This window comes from Sander lucioperca, chromosome 21 (assembly GCF_008315115.2).
Source record: "Sander lucioperca isolate FBNREF2018 chromosome 21, SLUC_FBN_1.2, whole genome shotgun sequence".
NCBI classification, from domain to species: Eukaryota; Metazoa; Chordata; class Actinopteri; order Perciformes; family Percidae; genus Sander; species Sander lucioperca.
In genome coordinates, this window is record NC_050193.1 from 812,481 (window position 1) to 830,017 (window position 17,537).

The following is a 17,537-nucleotide window of genomic DNA, read 5'->3' on the forward strand; positions in this document are numbered from 1 at the left end:
TATTTTTTATTTTACAAAAGGTGATGCACATTTAAAAGACATCCCATTAAACAAAGGTCTTTTCATGAGAATATTCTTGTCTTTATTTAAAGTCATTTAAGCATTGAGTGTAACATGTTTTAGCTGAAGTGAAAGTTCTAGTTTTATATTATAGCAGTTAGTTTTGTTCATGGTAAAATTTAAGTTGTAAAAATGCATAAGATGTTACTATATTGATCTACATTAAGTAATGTTTTTGCTTGTGACTAAAGAAATGATATTAAGGTATATGTAAAAGTTATAGTTTGAACTGAATCAAACCTTTAACTTGAGAAGAGCTAAAAAAATTACCTGTAACAAAATTAGAGTGTTTTAATTACTTTATTCTAAACTAAAAATTATACTTGGATGTAATAGTAATATTAGGTTTTTCTAAATTGAAAAGTTAATTTTGAACAATGTAAAATAATGGTTTATGGTCTTTATAACAAATAATATTTTTACATTGTGTGAATGTAAATCTTTAACTTCGGATAAATAAATATTTTAATTCATAATAAATAAAAATGTATATTTAGACTAAATCAGAAATATAATTTGAGCAAAACTAAAAAAAATACCTGTAACAAAATTAGAGTTTTAGTTTATTCTAAACTAAAAATTATACTTGGATGTAATAGTAATATTAGGTTTCTCCAAATTGAAAACTTAATTTGGAACAACGTAAAATAATAGTTTATGGACTTTATAACAAATCATATTTTTACTTTGTGTGAATGTAAATCTTTAAATTCGGATAAATAAATATTTTAATTTATAATAAATCAAAATTAATATTTAGACTAAATCAGAAATATAATTTGGGCAAAACTAAAAAAATTAGCTGTAACAAATTAGAGTAATTTTTTTAAGTTGATCCAAAGTACCATTTTTTTCAGTGGGGGACCAAGGTCACAAGAGTGAGCCTAGTCTGTATTTTATCTGTTTTAAATTTTTTAATCTGTTTTCATGTAAAGCACTTTGAATTGCCCTGTTGCTGAAATGTGCTATACAAATAAAGCTGCCTTGCCTTGAAAATAGGAAAAATTACATATAGGATTGTACATACTTTAAATTAATTTTAAAAAGGATTGTTTGTGGCCAGGTTGGCTCAGTGGGTAGACAGCAGGCGCACATATACTGAGGGGCTTATGACTCGACGCAGAGGTCCAGGGTTTGAGTCCGACTTGAGACGACTTCCTGCATGTCTTTCCCCTCTCTCCCCTTTCTCACCTAGCTGTCCTATCAATTAAAGGCGGAAAAGCCCAAAAAATAATCTTAAAAAAGTAGTGACTGTAAATAAGATAATTCATTATATATAGAATTGTTTGTGTTGAATTGGGGGCAAGCGGGAGGCTGCTCGAGCAGTGTGTTTAAAACAATACAGGGTTCATTGATGCTGTTTTCTAGTGACTGGGGAAATGTGGGGAGGTCAACTTTTTATTTAGTTTTCAGAACAAATGACATACATGATACAGGCAGTGGTGAACATAATACAGGCAGTGGTGAACGAAGCATAGGATAAACCGTATGTCAATTCCCCCAAAATCCCCCACCCACCCCAACCCAGATCAGGTCCAAAACCAGACGGGGACAGACAACACAGACCCATACACACAGACAGACACACACCAACAAGGGCGCATAACATCCAAAAGACAACAAATAAACAGATAAACAAGTACATGAACAAATTAAGAGAAATGCAGGAAGATAGAGAGGAGGGAAAAAAAGAGACAAAGGGGAGAGGAGGGGGGGTGGGGGGCAGCTGACTTCGAGTGGAGCAGTCTAGCAGGAACTCAGTCCTCCAAGTCGGGAAATAAGCTGAGGGAGTCAACAATTTCAAGGAAAGGGTTCCATGTCTCTATGAATGTGGAGATAGAGCCTTTCAAAGATGATCTAAGTTTCTCAAGCTTCAGGTTGTCGAGCACTTCTTTAATCCAACGGTCGTGTGTAGGGGGTCGGGAGAGCCTCCAGTTGAGCAAGATCAGTCTCCGAGCTAACAGAGATGTAAACGCCAGGGCCCGCCTCAGTGCAACAGGGAGGTCAGCATCAGGAGAAATGCCAAAAATGGCTGACAAAGGGTTAGGGGGGATAGTGTGATCATAAGCTCTGCTCATGGTGTCAAAAATGCTCATCCAGAAGGTTGTTAATTTAGGGCAAGACCAGAACATATGAGTATGGTTGGCAGGGGACTGGTTACACCAGTTACAGTCAGTGGAGTATATTTTAGACAATTTTGCGTTTGTGTAGTGGACTTTATGAAAGACCTTGCATTAGATTAGGCCATGTCGAGCACATATGGAGGAAGAGTGAACCATAGCCAGAGCTAAGTCCCATTGTTGGTCCGTAATAGTCAAGTTCAGATCGCCCTTCCACGTGGCTTTTGTCAAAGTACGAAGGTTCGCGGAGGCTGAGCTTAGTGAATCGTACAATACAGAAACGCATTTCTTATAGTTGGGGTCTATCGCCAGGAGGGAGTCCATCAGGGTTTTGGGGGAAAGTGGGGGAATGTCTTCTTGACAAAGTCTTTGATCTGGAAAAAGTGAAAGAAGTGTGACTTCGGCAAACCATAAAGGGAAGAGAGCTCTGAAGGACGCAAATATGCCATCCTTGTATAGGTCCTCGACAATGACAATGCCATTAATGTACCAGGCCCTAAATGCCAGGTCTGAACTTGAAGGTGTAAAGATGTGGTTTTTAAGCAGTGGGGTCAAGACGGAAGGGCCCTGTAAGTTTTTACTAACCTGACTCCAGATCTTGAGCGAGAGGGATACAATCGGGCATGTACACCCAGATGTTGAAGGCAGAGGGAGTTGGGAACAGAGGACCGACCGCAGTGGAAGGTGTGAACTCTCCCTCTCCAAATGTACCCAGACAGCTAGTGAGGCGCAGTCGTCGCTCATCCAGTATAACTTAGTAAGTTATAAGTTAGGGAGTGCCAGACCCCCCTCAGTCTTAGTGGACTGTAATATCGCCTTTCAGATCCTAGCGGATTTGCCGCCCCAAAGAAATTTAGATATTGCCCTGTCCAGCTTGTTTGAAAAAGATTTTGCGATAAGTACAGGGATATGCTGGTAGAGGTAAAGGAATTTGGGGAGGGCAACCATCTTAATGAAATGTATCTATCCCACGAGGGAGAGCGGTAAGAAAAGGAAAGGGGTGACAACGTGTCGTTAGTTTGAACTGAGGCCATCGGGGATGAATATAATAATCTGACCCAGAGGATAAAATTGTCGCCCAGACCAAACCTGGCCATTGCCTCTTATAGGTACCCCCACTCGACCCTGACGAAGGCCTTTTCGGTGTCAAGGGACACCACGATTTCCGGGGTATTATTACTTGACCAGTGAATGATGTTAAGTAGGCGTCTAGTGTTGTGGGAAGACTGACAGCCAGGCATGAACCCTGTCTGATCTAACGAGATAATGGAGGGCATCACCCGTTGAAAATGGAGTGCAAGAATCTTTGAGAGAATTTTGAGGTCCACATTGAGGAGTAAGATTGGTCTATAGCTGACGCAAAGCAGGGGATCTTTCCCCTTCTTAAGAATTAGGGAGATAGTGGTCTTAGGGTGTTTGGTAGGCGACGATGACGAAAAGCCTCATTGTACACATCTCTTAGAACTGGCGTGAGGAGAGCGGAAAATGTTTTATAATACTCTACAGTGAAGCCATCCTGCCCCAGGGATTTACTGCTCTGTAGCGAGTTAATGGCTCCTTGAACCTCAGCAGTGGTTATAAGGCCACCCAAGACATTCCCAAATTTGATGTCTATTTGGGGAAAGGTTATATCATTAAGCTTGTCGTCTGCAATGGGAGGGCAGTCAGAGGTATACAGTTCAGCATACATTTTGGCAAATAATTCACTAATATTGACAGGATCAGTGTGGATCTCGCCTGAGTTAGCTCTAATGGCAGGAATTGGCCATGAGGTTGCCTCGGCTCTGGCCTGATGAGCCAGAAGCTTCCCAGCTTTATCCCCTTACTCAAAAAAGCGCTGTCTAGACTTGAGCAGACAAAGCTTGGATTTATTTGTAGATAAGAGATCAAAGTCTGTCTGGAGTCTAAGACGATCTCTTTAAAGGGTAGGGTCTGGGCCGGCCGCGAGTTTGTCGTCGATGTCCTTAATTTTCAGTAGCAAGTCCGCCGTTCGGGACATTTCAACTCTTTTTAAATTAAGACGAAGGAGATAAGCTGTCCTCTGATATAGGCTTTCGAAGCCTCCCATAGTACGCCTCTGTTTGTGTCCGGCAGATCATTCAACTCAAAGAATAGAGTGATTTGGGAGTGTAGGAATCGCTTATAGTGATCCTCCGCTAGTAGAGAGGAATTAAACCTCTGCTGCTTGAAGGGGTTAGAGTGAGCGTGAAAGTAGAGATCAAGGGAGGTTGGTGCGTGATCTGATATTACGATACTGTGGTAGTCGCTGGATTTAATCTTGGAGAGCAGTCTATCGTCTAGAAGGAAGAAGTCAGTGAGCCCAAGTTGTTTGGCAAAAGCATGCAGGATCCTGGACCAGATTAAAATCTCCACCCACAATGATATGATGATTTTCGATGTTTGGGAGCGATGTGAAAAATGTGGATACAAATGAGCAGTCATCCCAGTTGGGGCCGTAGACGCCGGCCAAAATGACAGGTGCGTTTTGCAATTTGTCGGCGACAACCACAAAGCAGCCGTCAGGGTCCGACACCATTTTTCCTGGTTCGTACATAACGTTCTTGCAGATCACAATGGCGGTGCCCCTGGTCCTATTATTAAATCGTGAGTGAAAAATGTGGCCAACCAAGCCCCTTTTTAGCCATGTAACCTCTCTATTGTGCAGGTGGGTCTCTTGAATAAAAAATATGTCACCTTTGAGCTGTTGCAAGTGGGCCTAATCTTGTCGCTCTTAGTGGGGCCACCTACTCCCCTCACATTCCACGAGATAAATCTAATTGCTTTGTTCGTGTTGGTCATACCTTTCTGTCGAGTAGACGAAGCGGAGTCTGGTACTGGGAGGTGAGAGGGAGGGCAGTGTGAAGGAGCTGGCAGCTGCGAGGAGTGAGGGTAAGGGGGGAGTGGCAGGGAAAGGGGAGGGAGAGAAAGAAAGACAAAAAAAAGAAAAAAGAAACACGAACGACATACAACAAACACACCCACATACATACATACATACATACATAGGACAGGCAGAAGAGAGCATCACGTAACTATCGATCGAGCCTGAGTCCCCTGACCTGAAATCCCAGATAACTAACTGAACCTTGAGTGTCCATTGCACAGCGTTGTGCCATCCACACATCAGCATGGATTCCAAAGTGTTCTCAACTCCCTAAACAACAGATCAGTACAATAACAGAACAATATCAGCATAAACAGGCCTTCAGCTTGGCAGCATTACGGTTATAAAGTATGTATAAGTATATACATATATATGTATATATGTTACATGTACAGTTATGAAAATAAAAGTAAAGACAGTGTGGAAAAACAGAGACAAGATCGCAGTACCAACAAGGTACTGAGTCAGCAGGGCGTATATAAAAAAAGGAGTGAGCATGGGAAAGTTTAATGAAATATCACCTGCGACTTGAAAATACAGATTCACAAAAAGGATTCTTGCATCGCTACTATGACTTTGAACAGGAGAAGCATAGTTAAACAAGTATAGTCAAACAAAAACATTGCAGAAATATGTTGCCTCATTGCAGCCTTGGCTACGTGAGGCCCACGGCGGTCCCAACCAGGCTGGGCAAAGAGTAAATTCAAAAGAGCCAGCTGATCACCAGCAACGTCAGCTAAAGGCCAGTAAAGTCAGAAATAAAAAAGTGCAGTACTAAGAAAAACTTAAGGTAACATTTGTAGCCTACAGTTAAGAGCAGTCTTACCGGTCCAATGCCCAGCGAGGTAGGGGGCTAGCGTGCCCTGGCAGGCCGGATGCAAGCGGTGGCCCACCGCCACGAGCTAGCAAGCCACGTTAGCCCACCGCGTGGGCGTGAGGTAAACAAAAGCCGGCTCTCCTGGCAGTTTTAACGTAGCCGCCATGTTGCTAGGCAATTTCAATCCTCTGTGGGTCCCGAACTGCGTCGGCGCTAAGAAGAAATGAAGTCCTGAGGGGTCCTGGGGGGAATAAGCCGACGCCTCGGCCCTTTCCTGGTCGAAATAAACAGCTTGGCCGGGTAGTAAAGTGCAGGCCTGAGGCCTAAGCCATAGAGGTCTTTCACCACATCTCGGTATGCGGAGCATTGCTCAAGTATCTCAGAGAATAGTCCTCAAAGATGTGGATCGGGGAGTCCTTGTATTCAGCAGTATATCAGCTTGCCGCTTCGTGCACTACTAGCTGGCGATCTGCTATCACATTACAACTGCCCTGGGCTTCTCGCCGGGCCCTGGCTTCACCGTCAGCGTGCGGTGAGCTCGTTCCAACTTCGGGGCTGAATCCAGTATCTGTTCGCCAAGCACCTCCACTAGAAGTTGAGAAAAAAAGGCTGTCGGTTGAGCCCCTTAGATATTCTGCGGAAGGCCCACTACTCTTATATTATTCCGTCGGCCTCTGTTTTCCAGATCGATAAGCTTGGCCTGTAGCTCAGCATTCTCGTCAAACACCGTAGCTAGCATAGCCTCCACGGTAGTCATATTCTGGCTTTTGGTGTTGTTGAATGTCTCCAGTGATGAAAGACGCTGTTGGTGATCCAATATGGTGGTCTGGATGTTATCTAGTTTCGCCTTGAGTCTGGTAAACGCCGTGTTGAATTCAGCTAGGAGCGCAGTCTTGTGTTCGGCTAACATAGCCGTTAGCGTGGTGAGCACAGCGCCTGGCAGCAAGTCTTCCCCCTTTTTTCTTTTCTTTCCTTGACCTGTTGGACATCCTTACGACATGATGAAGTGCTGCCAAATATAGTTAGATATAAATGGCAGGTTGTAGTGCTTTGGCTGGACTGTAGAAGTAGAATAAGTAAACAAACAAGTCTAAGACTGTAAGGTATTCCCCATGGGAGCTTGGGAAAAAAAGACTGTCGGCCATATCGCACACCAGAAGTCTCGTGGGGAGGTTTTTAACTGTACAAAAATTAACAGAAGGGACTGGTTGAAATAAACATTCACCTCATATGACTGTCTGCCTGAAAAGGTGGAAGCTTGGCTGCTTATGAGGTGAGTTTAAGTTGAAAGCAATCAGTACCTTAAGTTTTACTCTTTGGCAGGGGTTGGGAATATTAAAAACATTGGACATTGCATTGCATAAAGACATCCAGTACCTGTGGTTGGCAGAAAAGTACAGTGGCTCCATCTGGTGGACAAAGTAAAGTATTACAAGTAAAAACAACTTTGGCGTTTGTAATAGTGTTTTTTGGCTCCCTCTAAAAAAAAAAAAATGGATTTGTGAAGATTCTGTGCTGGCCACGCAGTTGCTACACAAATCTTAGGGCGTTTTCACACATACCTCATTTGGTCCGGACTTTCGGACTTTTCAGTTTGATCCGAACCAAAATTAGAGGTGTGAAACCTCCCCCAGACCACGGTTCGGATCAAAAGACCAAATTTTGGTCCGACCAAAAGAGGTGGTCATGGTCCGGTTCGTTTACAGTGTGAAAGCATTTTTTGGATGGTTCGGACTTTCGGACCAAATAGAAGAAGCTCTGGCAGGCTCTCCTTGTGTTACAAGACCGGGGAAGATCCTTTAAGGAATAGCTCGGTGTTTAGTGTGTAGGCTACATGAGAGAGTGACGGTGAATGCGCTCAGAGCAGACAGCTGTCGGCTATCAGAGCAGAGAATACATCAGCAGTTTATTTGTTAAGTGGTAGTAAATGTACAGTGTAGGTTTCCGTTTGTCTCTGAATAAATTCTCCAGAAAGTTCCAGTGTCTTGCTTCTCAACATCACAACAAAACAAAAAGAGCCGCGGCAGTAGAGGAGAGCAGCAGTCAGCTGAAAAAACTCCGACACAGAGAGAGGAGACGAGAGGACGGGGAAGCCTGTCTACAAACCAATCAATTATAAGTATCTGTAGACGCTGCTCACGTATGTGATGACGGCAGGACGTAGTTTTGTCACGTATAGATCTTTAGTGCGCTTGCATAACTGCAGTGTGAAACCAAAACGCCCTTAATCTCAGGGTGTTAAGTGTGGCACATAGTGACACAGGTTGGTGGCTGATATTAGATTGATAGTTTTTTATAGGTAATAGCCTCCACTTTCAATATGAACTTTAACTCATATATGACACTGTTCATAATGTGTTTATACAAATAAATTACGATAAACTATAACAACTTAGTTGAGTTTTTGTCATTATTTGATAATCACTAATAAAAAAAAAAAAATGTGTATAGGGGCCTGACTTTGGGGCGGGCAAGTAGAATTTTTGCAAGTGAAAAAACGTACCCTGCAGTGTGACGTGCACACCTTCTGTTTATAGAAATACCAGTTTATGTGTGAAAGTATTTGTGGTATTTGTGCGTATGTGTCGTACATTTGGTCCCAGGTCTCCATTCAGGAAGGAACTGGAAGGTAAATCCACCTCAACTCACTTTATTCTACATCTTTTAGATATCAACTATGTCATGTTGTGTTTATGGCTTGTAGTTGAACAATGATTTATTAAAAACATCTGGAGAAGAAAAGTGAAGGAATACATCTGTCAAACTTGTAAAGAACGAGTTTACAAGCAGCATTTGAAGGCAACAGTGCTATTCCCCTTATATCAGTAACTGTAAAAAAGGCCCATAAATAATAAGCTGTTGCACTGTGTAATGTCATCATAGCCACTGAGTATTGTGGGAGTTTTTCTTCTAGTGGGAAGATGGACAATCCTCGTGGAGATGTGCACACTTCCAATTGCCGAATCCGGTGTTTCACCACTAGAGCACAGTGTTTACTAGAGGTGTGACGACATCTCGTCCCTTATGAGAAATCGCGAGATTAAACGTGACGAGATTTCTCATTGAGGTAAAAAGTGTCTCGCGATATCAGTACATAAGTGCAGAGCAGCAGCCTTGATAGCACAGAAAATCCCCCGTCCGTTCTCTATGGAAGTTTCATCGGATTTTGAAATTAAAAAGCCATTGAATTTCTAGCACTAAATATACACATACACATACATTGAGAGAGAGAGTGAGAGGGGGGAGAGGGAGAGGGAGAGAGACAGAGAGAGAGAGGCAGAGAGACAGAGAGAGACAGAGAGAGAGGGAGAAAGGGAGGTGAAGGAGAAGAAAAGAGCATCGGTCTTCACAAAAATCATCTGTTGAGTGTTTGATGTTAATTTATTTGTGATTTAGAACGTAATAAATGCGAAACAATAGTAAAATAAACTTTATTTCTCTACTGTACATTGACAAATTTACTTGAAATTGAAGACTCAAGTGAATACAGGGCTATTTTTCCAGTCTTATTTCTCCATTGAAGTTTTCTGTAAATAGTGTTAAAATCTCATCTCGTCTCGATCTCGTGAACCCAATCTCGTGTCTTGTCTCATCTCGTGAGCTACGTGTCTCGTCACACCCCCTAGTGTCCGAGTCCTATGTCTCATTCTTATGAGCTACTGAAATTTGGGATTGTACTGCCAAGACTATACCTCAGATGTACCTGTGAAGATTGCACAACAGTGTTAGTAGCAGATTTAGGGCTCTACTCAATGAGGTCCAAGAAAACCAGGCCAGCTGACATCCTTTCAAGGCTCGAGTTTGTTGACCAAAGAGCTTTTACTACCGAAGCTTTGAAGTAGTTTGATTACTGTTTGAAAAAGTTTAGGATGGGAGTGCATGCCAACAGAGTGCCTCCCTTCCCCTTTCCAGGTGCAGAGGTTGCTATTTTTCCTGGGAGTGAGGACCGCAGTGAGTTGGTCTGACTGAACGTGTGGTTCAGAAGCAGAACCGCAGTTGTCACAGCTCTGCAGTTGGGTTCTGAGAGGCATTCAACCCACATGGTGAGAGTGCACGTGACGATGAGGAGGTACTGGTTACCTCGCCCAGTAACTGGGCCGATCCAGTTTACTTGGAGGTGGGGCCATAAGAGTATGACCCCCTTTCTCTGGAGTGCAGAGGAGGCACCTGCTCCAGCCGCCTTGAGGCGAGTCTGCGGGGACTCTGAAGGAAGGCGGTGGTTTTGCTGTGCAAAAGCTGGAGGTGGGTCAGGTGGGTGCAAGTCATGGTGCAAGTCTGGCCTGACAGCAGGATTCTTTGGCCAAAGTGATATGGGCACATCTGTGGGCGTGGCGCCATAAAGGGGTGCACCTTCAACCATACAGGTGCTGCGCGGTGCATCGCTGTTGTTCAGCGAGCAAAGGAAAGACCTGTGAGGGTTGGAAAAATCAAGGCTGCCAGACTGTGGTGGCTGTAGGCTCGCCGGCAGCAAGGAATAGTCAGAGCCAGGATCAGGCTCTGGAAGGAGGAGGTCCCCTAGGCTCATGAATGACTGTGACATGTCCGTCTGGGGCTGGTAGACTGCCTGCAGGATCAAGTGGCTTCAGGGTGTTGACCTGAACCTGACTGTGTCCACAGTGACAGTCATTGAGTGGGCCCGGTTTCAGGTAGTTGTGACCGGTGTCCAAGTCTTCTGTGTCCCTGACACAGCTGTGAATAGGATGTACAAGAGTCATCCTCTGGGGTGTGATATTGACCAAATATTGATGGGCAACTTATCTTGCAGGTAGCTGCATGCTACAGCTAGTACTGGTGTATTTAGGGGGAGCATTGCTCTATTGACTTCTGCAGAAGTGTTAGAATATATCTGACTCATCCTGGAGACACAGTCCAGCAGGGCTAGGGTGCTCACAACCCCTTTTGCCACTGCTGAGGTTTCTGTACCTTGGATGTTGGGCTGAACATGTGCTGTCTGAGTGATTGGAAGCTCCTTACCCCTTTGGCAGGGGTGGAGTCCAGGCAGAGTGTGGCTTGTAGCTACACAAAGTATCCATTGCGGTGGATGAAAGTCCACTTTTACCACACAGGGTTTGGCAGTAATCTTCCCTTTTACAGGGTGGAGATCTGGTTTCTTCAGGAAGAAAGTTGTTGCAATCAGAAATTAGCTGGGGTGTCTCCTTGAAGGGGGGAGCACCTATGTCCAGCCAACAGGCCGATAGAGATAGAGCTCTTGATAACTCTCAAGTGTGACCAGAGCTGACACCTCACTACTGGAGTTCACCAGGCTGCTAGCCGTGGTCTCTGAGTAAACCGAAGTGCCTAGAGGCTCCAAGGGGGGCCAAGTAGTTTCATCCAAGTCGGCTGGACTGTTGGCTGTGGTAGGAAGATCAGGCTCAGGGTCAAAGGCAGAATCACGTGATTCTTGGACAAGGCTCCTTGATCGGGCGAGTGCGCAGATCATGTTTTCGGAGCCAAAGTGGGCCGTTCGAAACATCAGAAGAATCATAGTCACTCAGTTGAGGACGGCTCCTCCCCTTTGGAGGTGGGGATGGAGTCTGATCAAAGCGGGATGCCGAGCTTTGTAGCGCATACCGTTTGTCAGTGGACAACTCTAATTCTACCTGTTTCTCTGATGTTGCAAGAGACCCCTCCCCCTTTTGGCAGGGGAGTGGTAATCCGTCCTCCGAGGGGGAAGAGATGAAGAAGAAGAGTCTCTCCTCTGGGAAGGTAAAGTAGATGGTTTTCTCCAACGAGGTGGTGGAGAAGAGGGAAGGTCTCTCTGACTGGGAGGAGAGCAAGGAGGAGGAGAAAGGGAGTGGTCTCTCCTCCGAAGGGGAGGAGAGTAGAACTCTGTTCTTTGCTCGGCACGCCAGGGCTGTGCACCCAGATCTTCATGGCTCTCCTCTAGCCGGAAGATCTCATCATGCCTGGCTTGGGCTCCCTGTCTAAGCCAAGCTGTTTTGCGCTGCTCAGCTTCCTAGCTGTTCTGCAGCTGTGACAGGTGAGCCTGGAGGACAGTGCGTTGCCGATGGTTTTGCGCTGATACATGAGCACTTATTGACCAAGCCCGTTTTCAATGGAACCTTTCCATGTCCCAGACGGCTGTGCCATGTAAGCTAATAGTTCCTGGAGCATCTTGTCGCAGGTACTAGCTTTATAACCATCAAGGTTATCCCTATCCTCTGAGGAGTCTAGGATGAGACCAACGACCACATTCTTCAGAACTGTGTCGGTTGGCTCATTGGGAACATTCGCTTCCAGCCTCTGGTAATCAAAGCAACTCATTTTACCTGTTAGTAAATGGATTGCTACCAGGGCTAAATTCTTTTGTGGTGACAAAGGAAAACTAACTGTGAAAAAGGTTGATGCAAGCACACAGGTGAAAGACTTTAACCTGTGGCTCCTTAATTTAAGTGTTGACTGCAAATTACGCTAATTACTACAACCTAATCGTGTCAGGATGTTACAGAGGTCACACACCCCTGGTGAGTAATAGCTTTGTTACTGTCAAATGTCAGAGTGTTAGTCAGGGATTTCAAGACTTTAATTAAGATTAATGAGAATTGCAGCTTTTCAATCTGCATTGGCAGACAAAAACTCATGATAGACGAATGCAGGTTCCAACCAGGCTAAATACTGCAGCCGTGATTAGGAGAATCTGCAACAGCTGAGCAGATGTGATTGAAGAATCGCCAGCAGCAGTGCAGGTAGGTAGATCACCCGGCCACGCCCCTTGACCTACATTCCGCCGCTCCGGCAAAACAGACACACAGACAGGGAAAAGGGGAGAGAGAAACAGACACAAACACCCTCAGGACAGCTGTCCCATGACAGCCGGAGGCTAAGAAGCTTGCGAACGAGGGGATTGTTTATTATACAGCCTGGTGGGCTAAAAGCTGATTTCTTCTCGATATTACCTTGCTTGTAAAGTAATTAACTTATCCACAGCAGGAGATAGCAATTGTAGCATTTACAGTTTAACTAAGCTACATTATTCAAACACAAAATCAACAATGCACCGTCATTGGTGCTTTCACAGCAAAACCTGGACTCGGTGGTCCCAAATCAGATTAATAATCAAACACGCACCAGTAGCACTTATTAATCAAATCACATTAATATCGTAACAGGGTTGCAGCATTAGCATCACTAACATTAATAAACACACACCTGTTTCTCTGCCCAGAAACTTTTCCACGTTTTTCCACGGTACAACAAAACAGCGATTCACGGAAAACTGTCTCTCCCCAGAAAGGCAGTAGAGAGCAGTTCCAGTCGACTTTGAGAAGAAAAACGTTGTTTTCCTCTTCTGCAGGTATGAAAACACGTATGAAAGCATGTTTCACAGGATCCAATATGCTTCCAAAGCACCCAACAATAGTCCACTTTTGTCCAGAAAATGAACTAAATACAGCACAAACGTTTGTCATGTCGACCTGTTCGCAACTCGCGCTGCGGTGGAAGGCGGGGAGGGGTGTCTGCGCAGAGTATTTATTCCGCAGCACCGGATGTGGACTCATGTGGTGCGTTCAGGGTTTCTCCAGCCAATAGGAAGAATCAGCGTTCTTTAGACTTCAGGCAATTGTGGAGCTCTTTCCCTCGTGGCTTCGTATTTTCACATAGAGGTACACTCTTTGTCTCAGGCACGTTGGCCCCATGTATCCTTATGTTAAAATCAGTTCTTTGTTTAAAATCAGTTAACACACTGCTTGGTCCCAACATGGGGCTGTATAGGCAATGGAAATTAATTAATTAAGCCTCTCTGCAGAATATTGTCACTGCCATAATGGCTTCCTATTGTGTTAACCCTTGTATGGTGTTCGGGTCTGTGGGACCCGTTTTTAGTGTTTGCTAAAAGAAAGCTTATGCTATTTATTATTTCTTCTAACTCAAACTCATTGGCCTTGGCTCATTTTCTGTCAAGAACATAAAAAATAACTTATTTTCAATGACTGCACACAGTACACCCCCCTACACATAACTATTACATATGAGGTGTTCGGGTCTACTGGACCCGAGTGTAATAATTGTGTAATAATTGTAGGTGAAAATTAACTGTGTTCTCCTCCTAACTGGGCCTGCTGTGTGTGTGTGTGTGTGTGTGTGTGTGTGTGTGTGTGTGTGTGTGTCTATGTGTCTGTGTGTCTGTGCGTCTCTGTGTGTATCTGTGCGTCTTTATATGTGCGTGTCTGAGTGTAGGTGTCTGTGTGCGGGAATGTTGTCTTTCTGCACCTGCTATTCCCACACAAAGTTACAAAACTGTTACATTTCAAGCACGTTCACCTGTTCTGATTACGTTCTAAGTAAGTTTCCTTTGTAAATGTATAATACTTTGATATTAAGGTATTTTGAGCACTTTAGTTTGCTATTAAATCAAATAACTTCAGTTCATTTGTTTAGTTATGAATATGTATAACTGTATCTGAAGAATGTGAAGCATACTTAATGTTGGATTGTATTTTATATGCACTAACTCCTCCCTGGAGTTCCCATTTCTGTTTGCAGAGCCTCAGGTTCACAGATTTAGTCTGAAGTGAATAAGTGCCGTGTGCATTACTGTGTCTTCAACCTAACACAATAAAGTTAAGTAAACTGATACTGGGGTCCTGTCAGATGCATTCTGACCGATGTACCGAAGCTAATGTTCATACCAAGAATCAGCAAATACAGTTAATTAAACGTCCTCCAGTCAAAAAAACTAAGTTAGCTTTCTGTTGGCTAGACTGTTAATGAATTATTTTAATTATTTACGTTGGATCACTTTGCTCACTTTGTTGCGTTTGTGGATTTTAAATTGATTGATTGAATTCTAACATCTTTCCAGCCACAGAAAACAGATCCTGACTGAAATTCTGGAGAAATTCATCATCGTACTTTAGTCAACAAAATGTTAAAATCTAGTGTAACATGCAGCTGAGTTCTCATGAATCAAACTTTAAACACACTCACACTTTCTCAGACCAGGTCTCAACCACTGCAATCCACCATGGTCCGTCCTGCAGGAAGAAACAACGTCAGAATCAACTTCATACACCTTCACTCAGATCTTCCATTAAACATGAACCAGAGTTCATCAGTTAGTGACAGAGAAACAGTGGGAGAGCTGCTGTTGTCTGTCCATCTGTCCATACCTGAGAGTGTCCAGTCTCCAGTTTGGATCCTTAAGTCCAGCTGACAGCAGCTTCACTCCCGAGTCTCCTGGATGATTGTAGCTAAGGTCCAGCACTCTCAGATGGGAGGGGTTGGAGCTCAGAGCTGGGGCCAGAGAAGCACAGCCTTCTTCTGAAACCAGACAGCCTGACAGACTACACACACACACACACACACACACACACACACACACACACACACACACACACACACACACACACACACACACACACACACACACACACACACTATTGGAGCGTAGTGTTGGTTCAGGCAGATCTTTCCACATTTTATTTATTTATGTATTTATTTATTTATTCTGTTTATTGATCCCCACATGCTCAGGACCTATTCATGCACAAATGTCAGAGTGAGTGGGCTGCCAGTGCTGGACCAGCGCCCTGAGCAGTTGGGGAGGTACAGTGCCTTGCTCAAGAGCACCTGGCAGTGCCCAGGAGGTGAACTGGCATCTCTCCAGCTACCAATCCACACTCTGTACTTTGGTCCGTACTGGGACTTGAACCGGCGACCCTCCTATTCCCAACCCAACTCCCTACGGACTGAGCTACTGCCACCCCCAATCATTAGTTCATTCAATGTATTGCCAAATATCAAAATGGGGTCATTGTACAATATATATATACATAGGAAACTAACTCTATATCCAAGTCCAGTTTATGTGCCGTGTTGCAACTTTTAGGTGATTTAAACCATCGCACCTCCACAGTGACGTCATGCCTCAGACCCATCCGTTCTCAATGAACTGATTACCTGGGGGTGGGGTTATGTGTCCTTACTATGTTAACAGTTTGTTCATGCAGAGTCATTCAGTTAGTGTGTCTATTAAGAAAATAAATGAACGATATAGAGCACTGCTGATTCTGTCTTCATTGAACCAGAGATGTCTAGCAAAATACCATGAACCAAGACAATACACTGTTGACACGCTCCTGAGTCAATAGAGGACTAGAGGACTGGGAGCTGAGAACTGAGGACAGAGCTTCACATCTTCTCTCTGAAAGGTTGGCCTGTAGTCAGTTCATTTAAAAACACATATATAAAGAAAATAACAGCTCAGAGGGTAATGGTTTTCAAATAACTGAACACTAACCTGAGAGTTTCCAGTCTGCAGTGTGGACTCTTCAGTCCAGCCGACAACTTCTTCACTCCTGAATCCTGCAGCTCATTGTTACTCAGGTCCAGCTCTCTCAGACTAGAGGACTGGGAGCTGAGAACTGAGGACAGAGCTTCACAGCTTCTCTCTGACAGGTTACAGGCACTCAGTCTGAAGAGGAATCAGAAAAACATAAGAAAACAATTACAAGCAATGGTTGTTTTAATAAGGAAGACATCAGATTTAACCCATAAGAACCCGGGCCTATTCCCCCTTAAAGGAAAATTATGGGGGGCATAACACAGACTAAATAGACCACATAGAACAAATTTCTGAGATTTTCTTTTAAATAACCCCCTGTAGTGGCAGAGATCTGAAATGTGACATATATGTTTTTATATGCGTTTAGAGTAATTTTTTCCTCATTTCCTCATTCATCAGCTTGTCTTTTTGCTTAGTTTCACAGATTTGTCTTTTAATTTGCTGTTGTTGGGACCGGAGCAGTGGGATTAAACTGATCATAAACAAAGGAACTCACATGACCAACATGTGGCCAACATGTGGCCTCATTAAACAAGGACATTTGGCCTCCATGCAAACTCTAAAGCCTAAAAGTTGCACCTCCATGAGTAAAGAGGTTTCAAAATGGCAGGAGGTCTAAAAACTCTGATTCCCTATTGGCCGGGGTCCCTGAACGCAGGAGGGGTCCATGCCCAGGTGACTGGGGGTATAAATACTCTGGAAACCCATTTTCTCTCATTGTCATCTACTGCATGCGCGAGCGGCTACAGGGTGCTCTCCTCCGTGTCATTCACTGCAACGCCAAGTTGCTACAGGATGCACACAGTCAAACATTGTACTTTAACTAAATAGTCTCATTTTCCGGACGAGTGGACTATTTTTGGTGTTCTGGAAACACCCTGGATCCTCTGAAACACACATCAGTGTTTCATCTCTGCAGAAGAGAAAATGTTTTTCTACAAGACATTGGACAACAGGAACACCGTTTTTCTTTAAAGTCGACTAACTTGTTCTCGACTGCTTTTGGAGAGAAACAGGTTTTTCCGTGAATCACTGACGAGTGAGACGGATTTTGTTCTGTTTACCGTGGAGCATCTATGGACCAAACGAACGAGAACACACACAGTTAGAAGGCTTAAGTTTCTGAGCAGAGAAATATAGGTAGGTTATTAATGTCAAGTAACCGCTATTGCTGCAACTTGTTACGACATTGAATGTGATTGATTAATAATTGCTACTGTTGCACGCCTTACTATTAATCTGATTGGGACCACCGAGTCCGATTTATCGCTGTAAAAGTACTGGATCATGGTACCTGTTGAAAATGTTGTGTTTGATACTGTAGCTTATTGAAACTGTGACTGCTATCTCTCGCCACGGGGAAGTTTAGTT

The 17,537-nt window shown here is 43.9% G+C and overlaps 2 protein-coding genes and 1 pseudogene across 2 annotated transcripts in view; 2 read left to right on the forward strand and 1 right to left on the reverse strand.

The window, feature by feature from the left end:
* LOC116055156 (SE-cephalotoxin-like) overlaps positions 1-17,537 on the forward strand; it is a 521,701-nt gene that overhangs the window by 113,033 nt on the left and 391,131 nt on the right. The gene's annotated exons all lie outside the window — the stretch shown is intronic.
* LOC116062301 overlaps positions 1-17,537 on the forward strand; it is a 1,036,964-nt pseudogene that overhangs the window by 102,263 nt on the left and 917,164 nt on the right.
* The window catches only part of LOC116055152 (protein NLRC3-like), a 48,071-nt gene that overhangs the window by 22,322 nt on the left and 8,212 nt on the right, over positions 1-17,537 (reverse strand). Inside the window, exons 8-9 of the mRNA XM_031306955.2 lie at positions 16,122-16,295; positions 14,810-14,856 (exon numbers count right to left, since the gene is read on the reverse strand). Of these exons, the coding sequence (XP_031162815.2) occupies positions 14,810-14,856; positions 16,122-16,295 (221 nt within the window). The remainder of the gene's footprint in view (positions 1-14,809; positions 14,857-16,121; positions 16,296-17,537) is intronic.